The sequence below is a fragment of the Podarcis erhardii genome (genome assembly GCF_964252035.2).
Source record: "Podarcis erhardii genome assembly, chromosome: 6".
NCBI classification, from domain to species: domain Eukaryota; kingdom Metazoa; phylum Chordata; class Lepidosauria; order Squamata; family Lacertidae; genus Podarcis; species Podarcis erhardii.
The window spans coordinates 93,708,231-93,723,971 of NC_138510.1; the positions used below are offsets into that span (position 1 = coordinate 93,708,231).

Below are 15,741 nucleotides of genomic sequence, written 5' to 3' on the forward strand. Positions count from 1 at the left end.
CAAGGATTCCAGCAAGACAGTACCCTTTTATTAACTTTACTGCAGTCAAGGACAGTCCCCTAAAATGGCGGGTACTGTACTGATCACAGGTTTCAATACACTTTTATATTCTTTCACATACAGTTTACATCATGCTAAATATATACAGTGGTGCCCCGCAAGACGAACGCCTCGCAAGACGGAAAACCCGCTAGACGAAAGGGTTTTCCGTTTTGGAGGCGCTTCGCAAAACAAATTTCTCTATGGGCTTCCTGTGGGTTTTTCCCCCTTTTCCTAAGCCGCTAAGCCGCTTATCAGCTGATCCGCTGATAAGCTGCTTATCAGCTGATCTGCTAAAAGCCGCTAAACCGCTAATAGCGCTAATCCGCTAAGCTGTCAATGGGCTTGCTTCGCAAGACGAAAAAACCGCTATACAAAGAGCCTCACGGAACGGATTAATTTCGTCTTGCGAGGCACCACTGTAACGAGTTCTACATTGACCATTATGCATTAGCGATGACATGACATTCCTCATGCTCTGGTCATGACCTCCATGCTCTGGTCAAGACCCCCTTACAAGTCATCACTTAGTACAGTGGTGCCTCACAAGACGAAATTAATTCATTCCGCGAGTCTCTTCGTCTTGCGGTTTTTTTGTCTTGCGAAGCACAGCTATTAGCGGCTTAGCAGATTAGCGCTATTAGCGGCTTAGCGGCTATTAGCGGTTTAGCGGCTCTTAGCGGCTTAGCGGCTTAGAAAAAGGGGGGAAAAGGGAAAAAACTCGCAAGAACTCGCAAGACGTTTTGTCTTGCAAAGCAAGCCCATAGGGAAATTCGTCTTGCGAAGCACCTCAAAAACGGAAAACTCTTTCATCTAGCGAGTTTTTCGTCTTGCAAGGCATTCGTCTTGCGGGGCACCACTGTACAGCAAACTAACCTCAGACCAGAACAGCCAAGTCAAACAATAAACAGATGACACAAAAGTAAATCTTTAACTCAAACAGCAGATTCTTTATCCTTGGTTCTAGTCTATATAGTCTGATATTGGCAAAGGACTTTATATACCTTCTATTTATATATGCAGGTATATAAAGGTTCAAGCTAACTAATACTTTACCAAGTATGACTAAAGCAACAGAATTATCTAAAACATTAACAATTTTTAAAATAATACTTTTATTAAATTTCTGAACATTTTACACATAACATTCCAATGCATTTTAAAAAAGGGATCTCTTTTCTGTTATTGACTTCTCAACCCATTTTCTGTGATGTTTTCCTTATCCCCCTCCCTTTGCTGCAGCCTATTGTCACTCATTTATCATAATCATAGCACAATAGTCTCTAATTTTTTCTGTTGCTCTTAGCTGAAAACCTAGCTGTAGTTACATACATAAACAACTTAACCATCCTCTTTTGGAATTTCTAACCATATAATCCCCGACAGAAAGGCTCCAGTGTTTGTTTGCTTTTTTGTTTTTGGTAAACTCCTTTTTTATCTTTTTAATTCCTCATGGAGTCCCCCCTCCCCCCCCCGAGAGAAGGGAAAGTCTGCTTGCTCAGTTCGTGGCCTGAAAAGAGAAGCACAACATTATACGTCTTCTATTTATATATATAAAGGTTCAAGCTAACTAATACGTTAGCAAATATGACTAAAGCAACTAAAATACATAGCTTTACATTTACACATTAACAATCTTTAATGATCTTTATTGCTAGGCCCATTTCTTATCCTTGCTAGCTTATTTGCTGCCATTTGCCCCTCACAGAGCTTTTGCAGTACAGTATATGTGGCATAAGATCAACAAACCTTTGCCCAACACTGTATTAGCAAATGGCCAAGAGCAAACACCCTCAGATATTGTCCTAAGCAAGGTCAATCAATACTTTCATTGCTTCTATTTCAAGTGTTTGCTATTCTAGAGCCTTTATGGAAACTTGGGGAGCAATACAGAGGGGGGGAGGGCAAGCCATTTCCCCCTCCACATGAATGAAATCAATTAGCCTGAAATACATGTTTTCTTCATTGCTCCACAGATGTATTGTTGACATTAATCTTATATTATTTAGTCCTTCACTGCTGGCTGAATGCTTTTGCTGAGATGCTGCGCTTTGCTGACAGAATGTTCTACAAGGTAACTGATGTGCAAGGCTCACGATATCTCTCTCTCACACACACACACACATGCACAAAACACAACACGCACAGAAGTATTTGCTATCAGTTTTAGAGTGTACCTTGGTTCATGGAACCCACCATTTGCTAGAAATGGAGAGAGAGAGAGAGAGAGAGAGAGGGAGAGAGAGAGTCATTTTGCCAGATCACTTCCTGGTGCAACTGGACTTCTCTGCGACCCATCCCCTCTGCAGGGAGGTGGGACCAATTTGGATGGTCCACCCCCGCCACTTAATGGATCCAAATGGTTTCCAGAGAGTGGTAGTGGATGCTTTATCCCATGTTGATGGCCTTTCAGCCGATTCCCTGGTGGCCTGCTGGAATGTGGAGTTAACCAGGGCTATTGACTGTTTGGCTCCGAAGCGCCCTCTCCGATTGCATGGAGCCCAGACAGTCCCGTGGTTTTCCACGGATCTGAGGGCAATGAAACAATCGTTGAGATGGCTAGAGCGCCAGTGGTGGATAACTCATTCCGAATCTGACCGGATACAGGTTAGAGCTCAACAGGTTAGAGCTCAACAGGTTAGAGCTCAACAGGTTAGAGCTCCCGCCCTTGAACGGTAGCCCTTGGGTGGACAACCACACCCGGTCCCCCACCCTTATAGTTTCACCCTCCCTCCTATTTCTGTCTGCTTGCTTCTTATATTCTTCCTTGGCTTGCTTACCAAGTGGCGATAGCGACGGCGAAGAAGAATTTCTTCACCGCCTCTATTGCATCTGCAGAAAACAGCAGCAGGAGACTTTTTCAGATGGTTCACAATTTAGTGGAACCACCTGCAACATCGGGGCCCAGTACAGGCCACATATTCTCCTGCAATGATTTTGCAAAGTTTTTTGCAGATAAAATCGCTCAGATTCGGGAAGAAGTAGACTCCGCCGTGGGAGCAGGGCCGGGGCGGGAGAGTGCTAGAGTTCTGTCTAGTCAAGTTGGGTGGGATCAATTCCAATCTGTTACCCCTCCGAAGATGTGGACAGGCTGCTTGGATGAGTGAAGCCAACCACCTGTCTCCTGGATCCTTGCCCATCCTGGCTTATAAAAGCTAGCCGGGAAGGACTGGGCGATGGGCTTCGTGGGGTGGTGAATGCTTCCCTCCGTGAGGGAGCCTTCCCAGACCCGCTGAAAGAGGCGGTTATTAAACCGCTTCTTAAAAAACCATATTTAGATGCGGCCACGATGGCCAACTATCGCCCAGTCTCAAATCTTCCATTCTTGGGCAAGGTGATTGAGCGAGCGGTGGCCGAACAACTCCAGGCACACCTGGAAGAAGCGGACCATTTGGATCCCATCCAGTCGGGATTCAGGCCTCATCATGGGATTGAAACTGCCTTGGTCACACTGGTTGATGATCTTCGGCAGGCTAGGGACAAAGGTGAGAGCTGTTTCCTAGTTCTGCTGGATCTCTCAGCGGCGTTTGATACCATCGACCATAACATCCTTCTGGACCGTCTTGAGGGGCTGGGAGCTGGGGGCACTGTCATACAGTGGTTCCGCTCCTTCCTCCTGGGCCGTGTTCAGAAAGTGGTGGTGGGGGATGAGTGTTCAGACCCCTGGGCTCTCACTTGTGGGGTGCCTCAGGGTTCTGTCCTCTCCCCCATGCTTTTCAACATTTACATGCAGCCGCTGGGAGAGATCATCAGGAGGTTTGGGCTGGGTGTTCATCAGTATGCGGATGATACCCAGCTCTACCTCTCTTTTAAATCAGAACCAGTGAAGGTGGTGAAGGTCCTGTGTGAGTGTCTGGAGGCGGTTGGAGGATGGATGGCGGCTAACAGATTGAGGTTGAATCCTGACAAGACAGAAGTACTGTTTTTGGGGGACAGGAGGCGGGCTGGTGTGGAGGACTCCCTGGTCCTGAATGTGGTAACTGTGCCCCTGAAGGTCCAGGTGCGCAGCCTGGGAGTCATTTTGGACTCACAGCTGTCCATGGAGGCACAGGTCAAATCTGTGTCCAGGGCAGCTGTTTACCAGCTCCATCTGGTACATAGGCTGAGACCCTATCTGCCTGCGGACTGTCTCACCAGAGTGGTGCATGCTCTGGTTATCTCCCGCTTGGACTACTGCAATGCATTCTACGTGGGGCTACCTTTGAAGGTGACTCGGAAACTACAACTAATCCAGAATGCGGCAGCTAGACTGGTGACTGGGGGCGGCCGCCGAGACCATATAACACCGGTCCTGAAAGACCTACATTGGCTCCCAGTACGTTTCCGAGCACAATTCAAAGTGTTGGTGCTGACCTTTAAAGCCCTAAACGGCCTCTGTCCAGTATACCTGAAGGAGCATCTCCACCCCCATCATTCTGCCCGGACGCTGAGGTCCAGCGCCGAGGGCCTTCTGGTGGTTCCCTCATTGTGAGAAGCAAAGCTCAGGGAACCAGGCAGAGGGCCTTCTCGGTAGTGGCGCCCGCCCTGTGGAACGTCCTTCCAGCAGATGTCAAAGTGATAAACAACTACCTGACATTCAGAAGACATCTTAAGGCAGCCCTGTTCAGGGAAGTTTTTAATGTGTGATATTTTACTGTATTTTTGCTTTCTATGGAAGCCGCCCAGAGTGGCTGGGGAGGCTCAGCCAGATGGGCGGGGTATAAATAATAAATTATTATTATTATTATTATTATTATTATTATTATTATTAATGAAGTTCCTCCTGCCTAGAGAGGCCGATCAGATACCATCAGTTTTCTGGACAACCTGTTAATACATTCCTTTACCTCTGGTTAAAAAGGGAGCCTGTGCCTTTTTTCTGTTGACATTCCTGATTCAAAAGCATTTGTTGCTATGTGTTGTGTTACTGGGCTTTTTGGATAGAATTTTAACCTTGCTGTGACTTTTAAACAAATGTAAATAGTTTTGGGTATGGCGTCATAGAAAAAAAGTATGTCCACCCTATAAATTATTTAGCAGAACTCACCTGCAGCCTTCTTTTAGTGTTGGCATATACTGGCGCCTTTATTTTATTTTATTTTATAAAAAAATTATTGATTTTCACAAAATTATAAACAAAACAAATAAACAAATAAACATGGATCATAATCTTATTAAAATTACACTTATTAACATTGTTAATTGTTTTAAAATTAAACATATTGATTCATCACTTAACTTATATGAAATCCTAAGCCAATTAAATATCTGCAAGCTATTTCTAATGAATTTAATTTTACATATTTAACTAAATAATCATTAAATTTTGTCCATTCTTCCTGATACACCTCCTCCTTCTGGTCACAGACTCTTCCAGTTAGGTCGGCTAGCTCCGAAAACTCCTCATCTGCCATTCTTCCACCGTAGGTAATTCTTGTGCTTTCACTTTTTTACTAATAAAATTCGAGTGGCAGTTGTGGCATACAAAAATAATTTAACATCTTTCTTGGGCAATTCCAAACCTGTTATTCCAAGAAGAAAGGCCTCTGGTTTCTTTAGAAATGTATATTTCAACATTTTTTCCAATTCATTATAAATCTTTTCCCAGAAGTCTTTCACCTTGGGGCAGGTCCACCACATGTGATAAAAAGTTCCTTCTTTTTCTTTACATTTCCAACATAAATTATCACAATTATGATATATCTTTGCTAATTCAACAGGGGTCAAATACCATCTACACATCATTTTCATTATATTCTCCTTTAACATTGTACATGCAGTGAACTTAACCCCTTTCTTCCACAATCTTTCCCAATCCTCAAACATTATGTTATGTCCTACATCTCTTGCACAATCTATCATTACTGATTTAACTTGTTCATCCTTTGTATGCCACTCCAACAGTAACTTATACATTTTACACAGATTTTTTTTCAGATAAATTTTTATTATTTTCTTCATATAATATTTTCCCAACAATTCTAATTATCACAGTATAGTACCTTTGACAAAGTGGTAAGGACCTAACAGAAGCAGAAGACATCAAGAAGAGGTGGCAAGAATACACAGGAATTATACCAGAAAGATATGGATGTCTCGTACACCCCAGGTAGTGTGGTTGCTGACCTTGAGCCAGACATCCTGGAGAGCGAAGTCAAATGGGCCTTAGAAAGCACTGCAAATAACAAGGCCAGTGGAAGTGATGGTATTTGATGGTATTCCAGCTGAACTATTTAAATTTTTAACAGATGATGCTGTTAAGGTGCTACACTCAATATGCCAGCAAGTTTGGAAAACTCAGCAGTGGCCAGAGGATTGGAGAAGATCAGTCTACATCCGAATCCCAAAGAAGGGCAGTGCCAAAGAATGCTCCAACTACCGCACAATTGCACTCATTTACCACGCTAGCAAGGTTATGCTTAAAATTCTACAAGGAAGGCTCAAGCAGTATGTGGACCGAGAACTCCCAGAAGTTCAAGCTGGATTTAGAAGAGGCAGAGGAACCAGAGACCAAATTGTAAACATGTGCTGGATTATGGAGAAAGCCAGAGTATTCCAGAAAGACATCTACTTCTGCTTCATTGACTATGCAAAAGCCTTTGACTGTGTCGACCACAGCAAACTATGGTAAGTTCTTAAAGAAATGGAAGTGCCTGATCACCTCATCTGTCTCCTGAGAAATCTCTATGTGGGACAAGAAGCTACAGTTAGAACTGGATATGGAACAACTGATTGGTTCAAAATTGGGAAGGAGTACAGCAAGGCTGTATATTGTCCCCCTGCTTATTTAACTTATATGCAGAATTCATCATGTGAAAGGCTGGGCTGGATGAATCCCAAGTCGGAATTAAGATCGCCGGAAGAAATATCAACAACCTCAGATATGCAGATGACACAACCTTGATGGCAGAAAGTGAGGAGGAATTAAAGAGCCTTTTAATGAGGGTGAAAGAGGAGAGCATATGGTCTGAAGCTCAGCATCAAAAAAACGAAAATCATGGCCACTGGTCCCATCAACTCCTGGCAAATAGAAGGGGAAGAAATGGAGGCAGTGAGAGATTTTATTTTCTTGGGTTCCATGATCACTGCAGATGGTGACAGCAGCCGCGAAATTAAAAGACGCCTGTTTCTTGGGAGAAAAGCAATGACAAACATAGACAGCATCTTAAAAAGTAGAGACGTCACCTTGCCAACAAAGCTCCGTATAGTAAAAGCTATGGTTTTCCCAGTAGTGATGTATGGAAGTGAAAGCTGGACCATAAAGAAGGCTAATTGCCGAAGAATTCATGCTTTTGAATTATGGCACTGGAGGAGACTCTTGAGAGTCCCATGGACTGCAAGAAGATCAACCCTCTCCATTCTGAAGGAAATCAGCCCTGAGTGCTCACTGGAAGGACAGATCGTGAAGCTGAGGCTCCAATACTTTGGCCACCTCATGAGAAGAGAAGACTCCCTGGAAAAGACCCGGATGTTGGGAAAGGTGGAGGGTACAAGGAGAAGGGGACGACAGAGGATGAGATAGTTGGATAGTGTTATTGAAGCTACCAGCATGAGTTTGACTGAACTGCGGGAGGCAGTGGAAGACAGAAGTGCCTGGCGTGCTCTGGTCCATGGGGTCACGATGAGTCGGACACGACTAAACGACTAAACAACAAAGTCCCTTTGACTCCTCCGAGTCTTGACTTCCCTCTCTCCTGGTAGCTGGTATATACATCACATTCTTATCGCGTATATTATTCTCGTATCTCTGCTATTTTACATTGAAGGTATTATTCCAGCATTTTAGACAGATTTTTAACTTTAGATTCCAGCAACTCCATCTCCAACTTGGATTTTTCAGAAGCAAAACCATTTTTCTTATCTAGTTTATACAATTTCTTTTCCACAGAAGACTGAAGGGTTTATAAATCCAGAAGCTCACACATCCACTGGAAAAGAGGTTTAAGCTAAAAGCCTTAGGGCCTGTAAGCAATTACTTGGGAGTAGAAGTAAGGAAGATGATGGAAGCTTTCTATTGAGCCAGAAAGAGAAAATTCTTCATTTGATAGAGCAGTTTGGCATGGAAAACTGCAAGCCAGTTCAGACTCCCATGACACCAGATTTCCCAAAGACAGTGTGTGATGATGAATTTGATCAGCCTGAGTTGTATCACTCAAAAATAGGATCACTGTTGTATTTAAGCCAGTGGTCAAGGCCAGACATTGCCTGTGCTACAAATGTTCTGAGCCAACATGTATCTAAACCCAGTACTGCCGATTGGTGTGTTTTGAAAAGGCTTATCAGACGTCTAAAGGGGACATTAAATGTATGTTTGAAGATATCTAGTACACAAGACAAAAACTAGAAGTATCTGTTGATGCGGAATGGGGAAGCTGTGTAGCTATTAGAAAATCTACAAGTGGAATGGTTATGATGTTTGCCAATTCCATAATTGGATGGAGGTCAAAGAAACAAGGACTTGTTGCGACCTCATCCTGTGAGGCAGAATATGGGAGCCTGTCGCTAGCATGCAGTGAAATCATGTGGTTTATACAGATACTAAAAGATCTAGATTGTAAATCTAGATTGTAAAGTGTATGAATATAGCCAATCGTGCATTGCATTAGTGGGCTCAGAAATAATGAAATCCACATCAAAACATATTGCTATCCGTCATGGAAATGTTAGAGATTGTGTACAGAATGAGTTAATCAAACTGAAGTATTGTCAATCACAACATAATATTGCTGATTTATTTACCAAGCCTTTGCCAGCAACATGTCATAATGAATTGATGACAAAACTGGGTTTATGTATATAATGTATGTATTGTTTCTGCTGGGGTTTTTTGCATTTAAGAAACAGAAGGGGTGTCACGGCTAAAAAGTGGCTGCTGTTTCTTTAATGCTTAAAAAAGCTGGGTCAGCATGAGTCAGTGGCCTGCACCGAGTTGTATATAGAGAGTGAGAAATGTTAGTTTGGTGTTGGGTTGGTTGGTTGGTTAGTTAGTTAGTTAGTTAGTTAGTTAGTTAGTTAGTTAGTAGTGTTACTAGTTAGTAGTGTTGGTTAGTTAGTAGTGAAAGCTGGTAGTGTTGATGTGGTCAGTCGCTTTTGCAGAAAGACTTTTAAGAATAAAAGCAGAAAGTACTCTGCAAGGATACTTTTCTCGTAGACTCTTTTAAGAATAAAAGCAGAAAGTACTCTGCAAGGATACTTTTCTCGTAGACTCTTTTATGCCGACAGGGGTCCAAGGACCAGGCTGAGGCAACAAAGGGAGGTCAGAACCTTTTTTTGCTTTTTACAAACACTGACATGCTCTAAAACACTTGAATAGCAGGAATGCACTTGGCACATTGATCCTGCAGTTTTAAACACTGTCTCTAAGGTCTCTGCTCTTTTTACTTCCCTGACCCTCTCTTGTAGGACTGGTGGAATTCTACATCTTATGCAAGGTATTTCCGAACCTGGAATGTGGTGGTGCATGACTGGCTGTATTACTATGCATACAGAGATGTCCTTTGGGTAAGCAACCATCTTTTAATGCACCCCCTTGCTTCAGCTCTAAAAGAAAGCCATTTCTTAAATGGAATGGCAGAGATCTTTACACTTCCCCCACAAAATGATTTTATTAAAGTTCTAATGTAAAGGTGAATTACACAACATGTAAAATACCTAGTCACTTTACCCATACAGAGATCTGACAGAAGGTGGAAAGAGAGACGCTTGAACTTATACAGTCTGGTTTGTATCCAGTATTTGGGAAGTCACTTTTTTTTTTACCAGTCTACCACCAATTTCACCCCTCTATGCCATATCCCACACTGTTCCAGCTCTCACGTTAAGTGTTTGTGGGGCTCCATTGAGTAGGAGGGATCAGCAAAAATGAGCTGCCCTGCCTTGTGCAAGGAGAAGTCCTTTTGACAGAGCAAGGCCACCACTGGAGACAACCCTCCCTGTGCAATAAATGTGAATGGGCAATTTAAGGGTGGTTATCACAAGCTGTTCACTGTTGTTTTTGAAAATTGGATCTCCTCTGATACATTCACCTATCAGAGAGTCACCCTTCTCCTTGTTTGTCTGTGTCTCTCTCTCACCACCAGTTATTTGGGAAGAAATTCAAAGCAGTCGCTATGCTGTCAGTCTTCACTTTTTCTGCTGTTGTGCATGAATACATCCTGGCGATGAGCTTTGGTTTCTTCTATCCAGTATTGTTCTTCTTCTACATGGGTTTTGGAAGTAAGTACCAAATATAACAGGGGATGCGGGTGGCGCTGTGGTCTAAATCACACAGCCTAGGGCTTGCTGATCAGAAGGTCGTCAGTTCGAATCCCCACAATGGGGTGAGCTCCCATTGCTCGGTCCCTGCTCCTGCCAACCTAGCCGTTCGAAAGCACATCAAAGTGCAAGTAGATAAATAGGTACCGCTCTGGCGGGAAGGTAAACAGAGTTTCTGTGCGCTGCTCTGGTTCGCCAGAAGCGGCTTAGTCAAGCTGGCCACATGACCTGGAAGCTGTATGCCGGCTCCCTCAGCCTATAGAGCAGGATGAGCGCGCAACCCCAGAGTCGTCCGTGACTGGACCTAACGGTCAGGGGTCCCTTTAGTTTACCTTACCAAATATACCTTCCGGCAAGCAGCAGTTTCTGTAAATTCTGAGGATTAGCTTTTAGTTGCCATCTGTACTTAATGTTCTAAGATGCAAGGGGCTTGTGTTGCAGCCTGCCTTACCATTTGCTCCCTCTAAACCTAGAAGCCTCTCCTGACCCTAGTTAAATCTCCATTCTTTGAGACTGATCATGGCCAGAGTAGGAGGGAGGACTTCCTTGGCTTGGCTGAGGAATAAGTTCTGATAATGCTCCAAACTGTAATATGCGGCTTTCTCAAAGACTTGGGAGATGATCCTTGCTTTGGAGGTCTTCAGCTTGCAACCTGAAAAGAGGTGCCCTTTCCCCCTGCTTGACACTGGCAGTATCAACCATCTGTCATGGCGGGCAAGTATTTCTCCTATCATAGAGCCAACTTTGTTTCATATGAGTAGGTGGCCCACTGATTTTTCTGTGTGATTTAAAGGGAAAGCCCTGTCTCTTTTCCACTGTAACTCCAAAAAACTGTTGAGAGCCATTTATTTCTATGGAAAGAGGTAAATGTGTCATACTGATCATACTGGGGATCAAGGAAAGAATGCTGCTGGTGTCCTTAACATGAATTTTGAGTGCATTTTAATTTTCTTCCATCAGCGTTTTTCAACTTCATTCTCAGCGACCGTCGGAAAGGCTCCATTTGGACGGTGATCCTGTGGCTTACGCTTGGGCTTGGTATAACTATGATATATTTCCTCTACAGCCTGGAATGGAATGCCCATAAGCACTGCCCTTTGAAAAATGTGAGTATCCCACTTGTCATTGGAAATGAGAGGAACAGAGCTGAGCTGCTATTCTGGACTATTCATTCAAGCCCTAAGATATGAAAGTAAAATTCGAAAACCAGATTTTTAGAAGGTTGCATTCTGCCCAGAATAGCTACTGTAGAGGTTTCTTTCTAACAAGAATAACAAGCAGCAGGGTCAGAAAAAAAAAACCTTTGAAACTTCCTCCATGTCTTTTTATATGAATACTGTAAATTTCTGAGCTAGTTTCTGCCCTTCTGGAGAGGTGAAAGCCAAAGGTTCTCAGAGGATGAAAGGGGGCAGTAAAGAAGGGAGGGAGAGGAAGGTAATGGAAAAGAGTGAGAGGCCTTAGTGGAGCACAGTGGTTTCTTTATTCTACTTGCTGTGTTCTCTGATTCAACTGCCACCTTTGGATCTGCAGGGTTCAAACAGAGAGAATTCTCTACATCTTTGCCGCATTTAATATTTAGTGCCAGATCAGCCCACATGCATATGCATAACCCCCTGGGGCTGGTTCTTGGACTGTTGAGGCCTCATAGAAGCTGGAGCCAAGGAGGATTTTAGTTTCAGAATTGCAGACAGCTTAGCAATTCTGCTTGACCTGGAAGACCTGCCATTCAGAGAGTTAAAGCGTCTGGGTGAAGCTGCCCCAAAGAAAAGCCAATTTGGGGGTCTTACAGGGAAAGGCAAGCCTTTTCCCACCCCCACCCCACTTCTAATTGCCTAGATTGGCTGTTGCAAGTTGGGTGGCCGCCCAGGCTTGAGAGACAGCAAAGGAAAACACTTGGGTTTCATCACTGGCATTTGTTCACATGGCTAACGGATAGCTCTACAGAAGTGAAAGTGCCCAGCATTTCCTGACTAACATTACTGTTCCTCTTGTGTTTTATAGCCCACTTTCCTTGACTATGTGAAACCGCGTTCCTGGACTTGCCATCTTAAGGTCTGACACCCTTTGGGATATCCCTCCGCTTCAAGGCCAGAAGATGCTTGTCTTTTAAACAATGACAACAAGTTGGGCTAGTGTGTTAAAATGACTGCAAACTTTTTAAAGGGAAACTGTCTTTAGCTATGGCAAAAGTGGGTGGTGTCTGCTACTAAGGGCTGCATCATTCCCATTTTAACCAGAACCAGTGTCTTCAGGGGTTCCTGCTCTCTAGCTAAGGACCCAAGCGGACCTGATGCTGTTTATGCAATTAGTTCTTTTGAAAATAAATAGCATCTGTCGAGCCCCAATGTGGATTGGAATTGAGGCATAGGGCTGAGGAGCTTTAACAATAGGCTGCCAGTTTTGATCAGGGGGAGCCCCACAGTGCTATGTGGATTAAATTTTTATAAGCAGCGAAATGGTGGCCTTTGCTACATGTCCAGTTTTAGGTTTCTTGCATTTCTCACTGATGATTACTGTTGCGATTTGGAGGGCAAATGCAGTTTGTGTTGAAGAACCTAGAGAGTGTGTTGGCTTGAAATGATCATGCTGCTCCACTTAAAACGCTGGTTTACTTTGTGAGACAGCCTTGGGTGGGTGGTGTGCTTAGAGCTACAGAAGGAGGGACTGTCATTGTGAAAAACAATACCCCTATATTGCTGACTGCTCACTGTGTAGTCTATAATCTGGAGCTTTTCTCTCAGCCGCCCTAAAGTGCATTTCTGACATGTTCTAAGAGTGTAAAGGAGGGGGGGGGCTATACACTAGCGTAGGCACATAGGGGAAATGCAAGTTTTTTTGTGTTCTTGAGCTGCTGTCCTTTGTATTGTCCTAAATTTGGTGCCCTAGTAAATTCTAGGTGCTGGCAGCTTTTCTCATGTCATCTAACTGCAGCAAAAAATAAAAAGAAACTTAATTCTGATTTATACTGCAGAAAACAGCTTAATCAGTATTTTGATATGACCCAAGTGTATTGCCATTTAGCTAAGCCATGTGTTCCATGTTTATTTGACTAAGGTGGGTGTGTCATTGATAATTTTTGTGGATTTTGGGGGAAGTGCCACCTGGACTGAATATTATGAACAGTAGTTTCAAGATGTCAAACGTCAAGTACAATATTTAATCTAGTTCAAAACTTTAAAAATTCACTGAAACAGTATCCACTTTTGGAGAAAGATGAGGAAATATGAGCATCTGAATTTGGATCAACACCCTGTGTAAGCTCTGAAGGAGTCTGATAAGTACCCTTAACACACACAGTTTTTAGAGGCTACTCACTTGCAGGTTCTAGATAGAGGTGTGAGGGAGATTTCTGTTCCTAGAACATTACAAACTATATGTGCAGATTGTAGTATCGCTAAATCAGTGTTAACATGGTAGACTCATCCATTCCAAAAAGCTTTTTGCTTTTGTTTTTAAATTGTCTATGATGGCACTGTAATTGTCATTATAAGATGGCCAGGATCCACCCAAATAATTTTCATCACATTGTGTCCTTTTCTGCTGCTTGTTTAAAGAGAACCCCCCCCCCAAAAAAAAACCTCCATCTTCAGAATCTAATTTGAGAATTTTATCAAATAAATCCTGTTGTCTTTGGGAAATACGTGTACTTTTTTCTAAGGGGGACGTGTGGGAAGATCAGTATACTAATTGTAATCAACCTCATGCTTTGGGACTGAATCTGTGAACGTAAACTGGATGGGCACAACATGGTTGCAAATCTCTTGCAAATGATCTACACAACTGATTGTAAGGAGGCATCCTGTTAACCTGGAAGGTGCTGGATTGCAAGGCTGTAGTTTTCCTCTTTCTCAGAGTGAGCAATGGAAAAATTTTCTTGCACAGATGGTGGTGAGAAGAGGACAAACTGTACCTGACACTGGAATGGTCTTACCAAGCCTCACTTGCATCTCTTGTAATATGGAGAACATTGTAGGTCAGGGAAGGTTGTTGATGGTGGGATATAGAATTGTTAACCGATTCCAAAATGTATCGAACTGTCTGTTGTGACCTATTCTGTTACTTGCAAGGGATTATGTGATCTATACTGTACTACAGAAATTGAAATATATTTTGCTATCCATGAAACTTGTCTGCCAACATTCATTCCAGCCTTGATGTACTGCACCTAGACAACGAACTGGTTGAAAATGTGGTACAGTGGTACCTCGGGTTACATACGCTTCAGGTTACAGACTCCGCTGACCCAGAAATAGTACCTTGGGTTAAGAACTTTTGCTTCAGGATGAGAACGGAAATTGCGTGGCGATGGCGCGGCAGCAGTGGGAGGCCCCATTAGCTAAAGTGGTGTCAGGTTAAGAACAGTATCAGCTTAAGAATGGACCTCTGGAACGAATTAAGTACATAACCAGAGGTACCACTGTATTCTCCATTCTATGTTTTTGTTTTATGGTGTATTTTGTATTCTCATTTTGTATTTTTCTGCTGTGAACCGCCCTGGGATTTTGGGATGAAGGGTCAGCTACAAATCTAAATCATCATCATCATGATCATCTATGCGCATCTGTGGTGTGCATTGAGACGTGGAGTGTGTCTTTTCAGTGTGCTAGTCCAACAGGGCTTCAGCCATTATCATTTAGTTTCCCCTTCGATTTTCTCTTTCTCTGCTCCCCTCCCCAGACGCTCAGCATTCTATGCCCACCAGGGTGCTGCCTTGAATAAAATATGGGGGGGGGGTGTTGTAAATAAAAATATGCCCTTTTCCCTTATGGGGTATCCAAGAGCCCATATAGAGTCCTTACATAGGTTCCCTATTGGTAGGAGAAAATAACAGAGGCCAACCAGAGAATATTGAGAAGCAAAGCAGTTAGTAAGCTTGATCTTTATTGATCTGTTGCAACAGGGTGCTCCCCTCACACACAGGAGAGGAAGAGGACCCCCCAAAATGCTGTGCAAGGGCTTATAAAGACTTTTGAAATTCCCATCCTCTAGATCAAGACCACCCCCAGAAACATTATGCATTCATCACAGAAGGGGTGTAACCTAAGACCACCCCTCAGATACATCCCACCTACATCACAGAAATTTAAATGTTGTTTTTCTCTTGTCCTTGTTTATCTCCTGTCTGGCAGGTTACTTGATTGGATTTCCTGGGGAGCCTGGCCATTCTTTTGTAGTGGTAAAATACTTATTTCCTGGGCCAGGTCACAGGCTCACACCTTTATTCAAACACAGATTAAGACAGGATTTGTGAAGGAAGAGACAATGGGGAGGCTTTTCCATTTTGACCATGCAGAGAAACATTTGCTCAGTTTAGGAATCAAAATGGTTCCAGGTTGGCTTTCCTGTGCTGATCTATGTACGTGTGGTTGTGAACGTTGCCATATATCTAAGACCATAAAATTCCTATCACAGGGGCAGGTAAGCCCCATGCTTCAAAACTGATCACATGATATGGTGTATGCACACTAT

The 15,741-nt window shown here is 43.2% G+C and overlaps 1 protein-coding gene across 3 annotated transcripts in view; it reads left to right on the forward strand.

The window, feature by feature from the left end:
* LOC309343526 (sterol O-acyltransferase 1-like) overlaps positions 1-14,397 on the forward strand; it is a 47,681-nt gene extending 33,284 nt beyond the window's left edge. For 2 of the 3 annotated variants that reach the window (XM_081865162.1, XM_081865163.1), the window contains exons 12-16: positions 2,016-2,113; positions 9,421-9,519; positions 10,098-10,233; positions 11,233-11,378; positions 12,274-13,247. In XM_081865162.1, coding sequence (XP_081721288.1) covers positions 2,016-2,113; positions 9,421-9,519; positions 10,098-10,233; positions 11,233-11,378; positions 12,274-12,330 — 536 coding nt within the window. In that variant the 3' untranslated portion in view covers positions 12,331-13,247. Of the gene's footprint in view, positions 1-2,015; positions 2,114-9,420; positions 9,520-10,097; positions 10,234-11,232; positions 11,379-12,273; positions 13,248-13,862 lie in introns of those variants that run through there. The other variant, XR_014157322.1, reaches the window with a different exon arrangement.
* Positions 14,398-15,741: the final 1,344 nt, after the last annotated feature.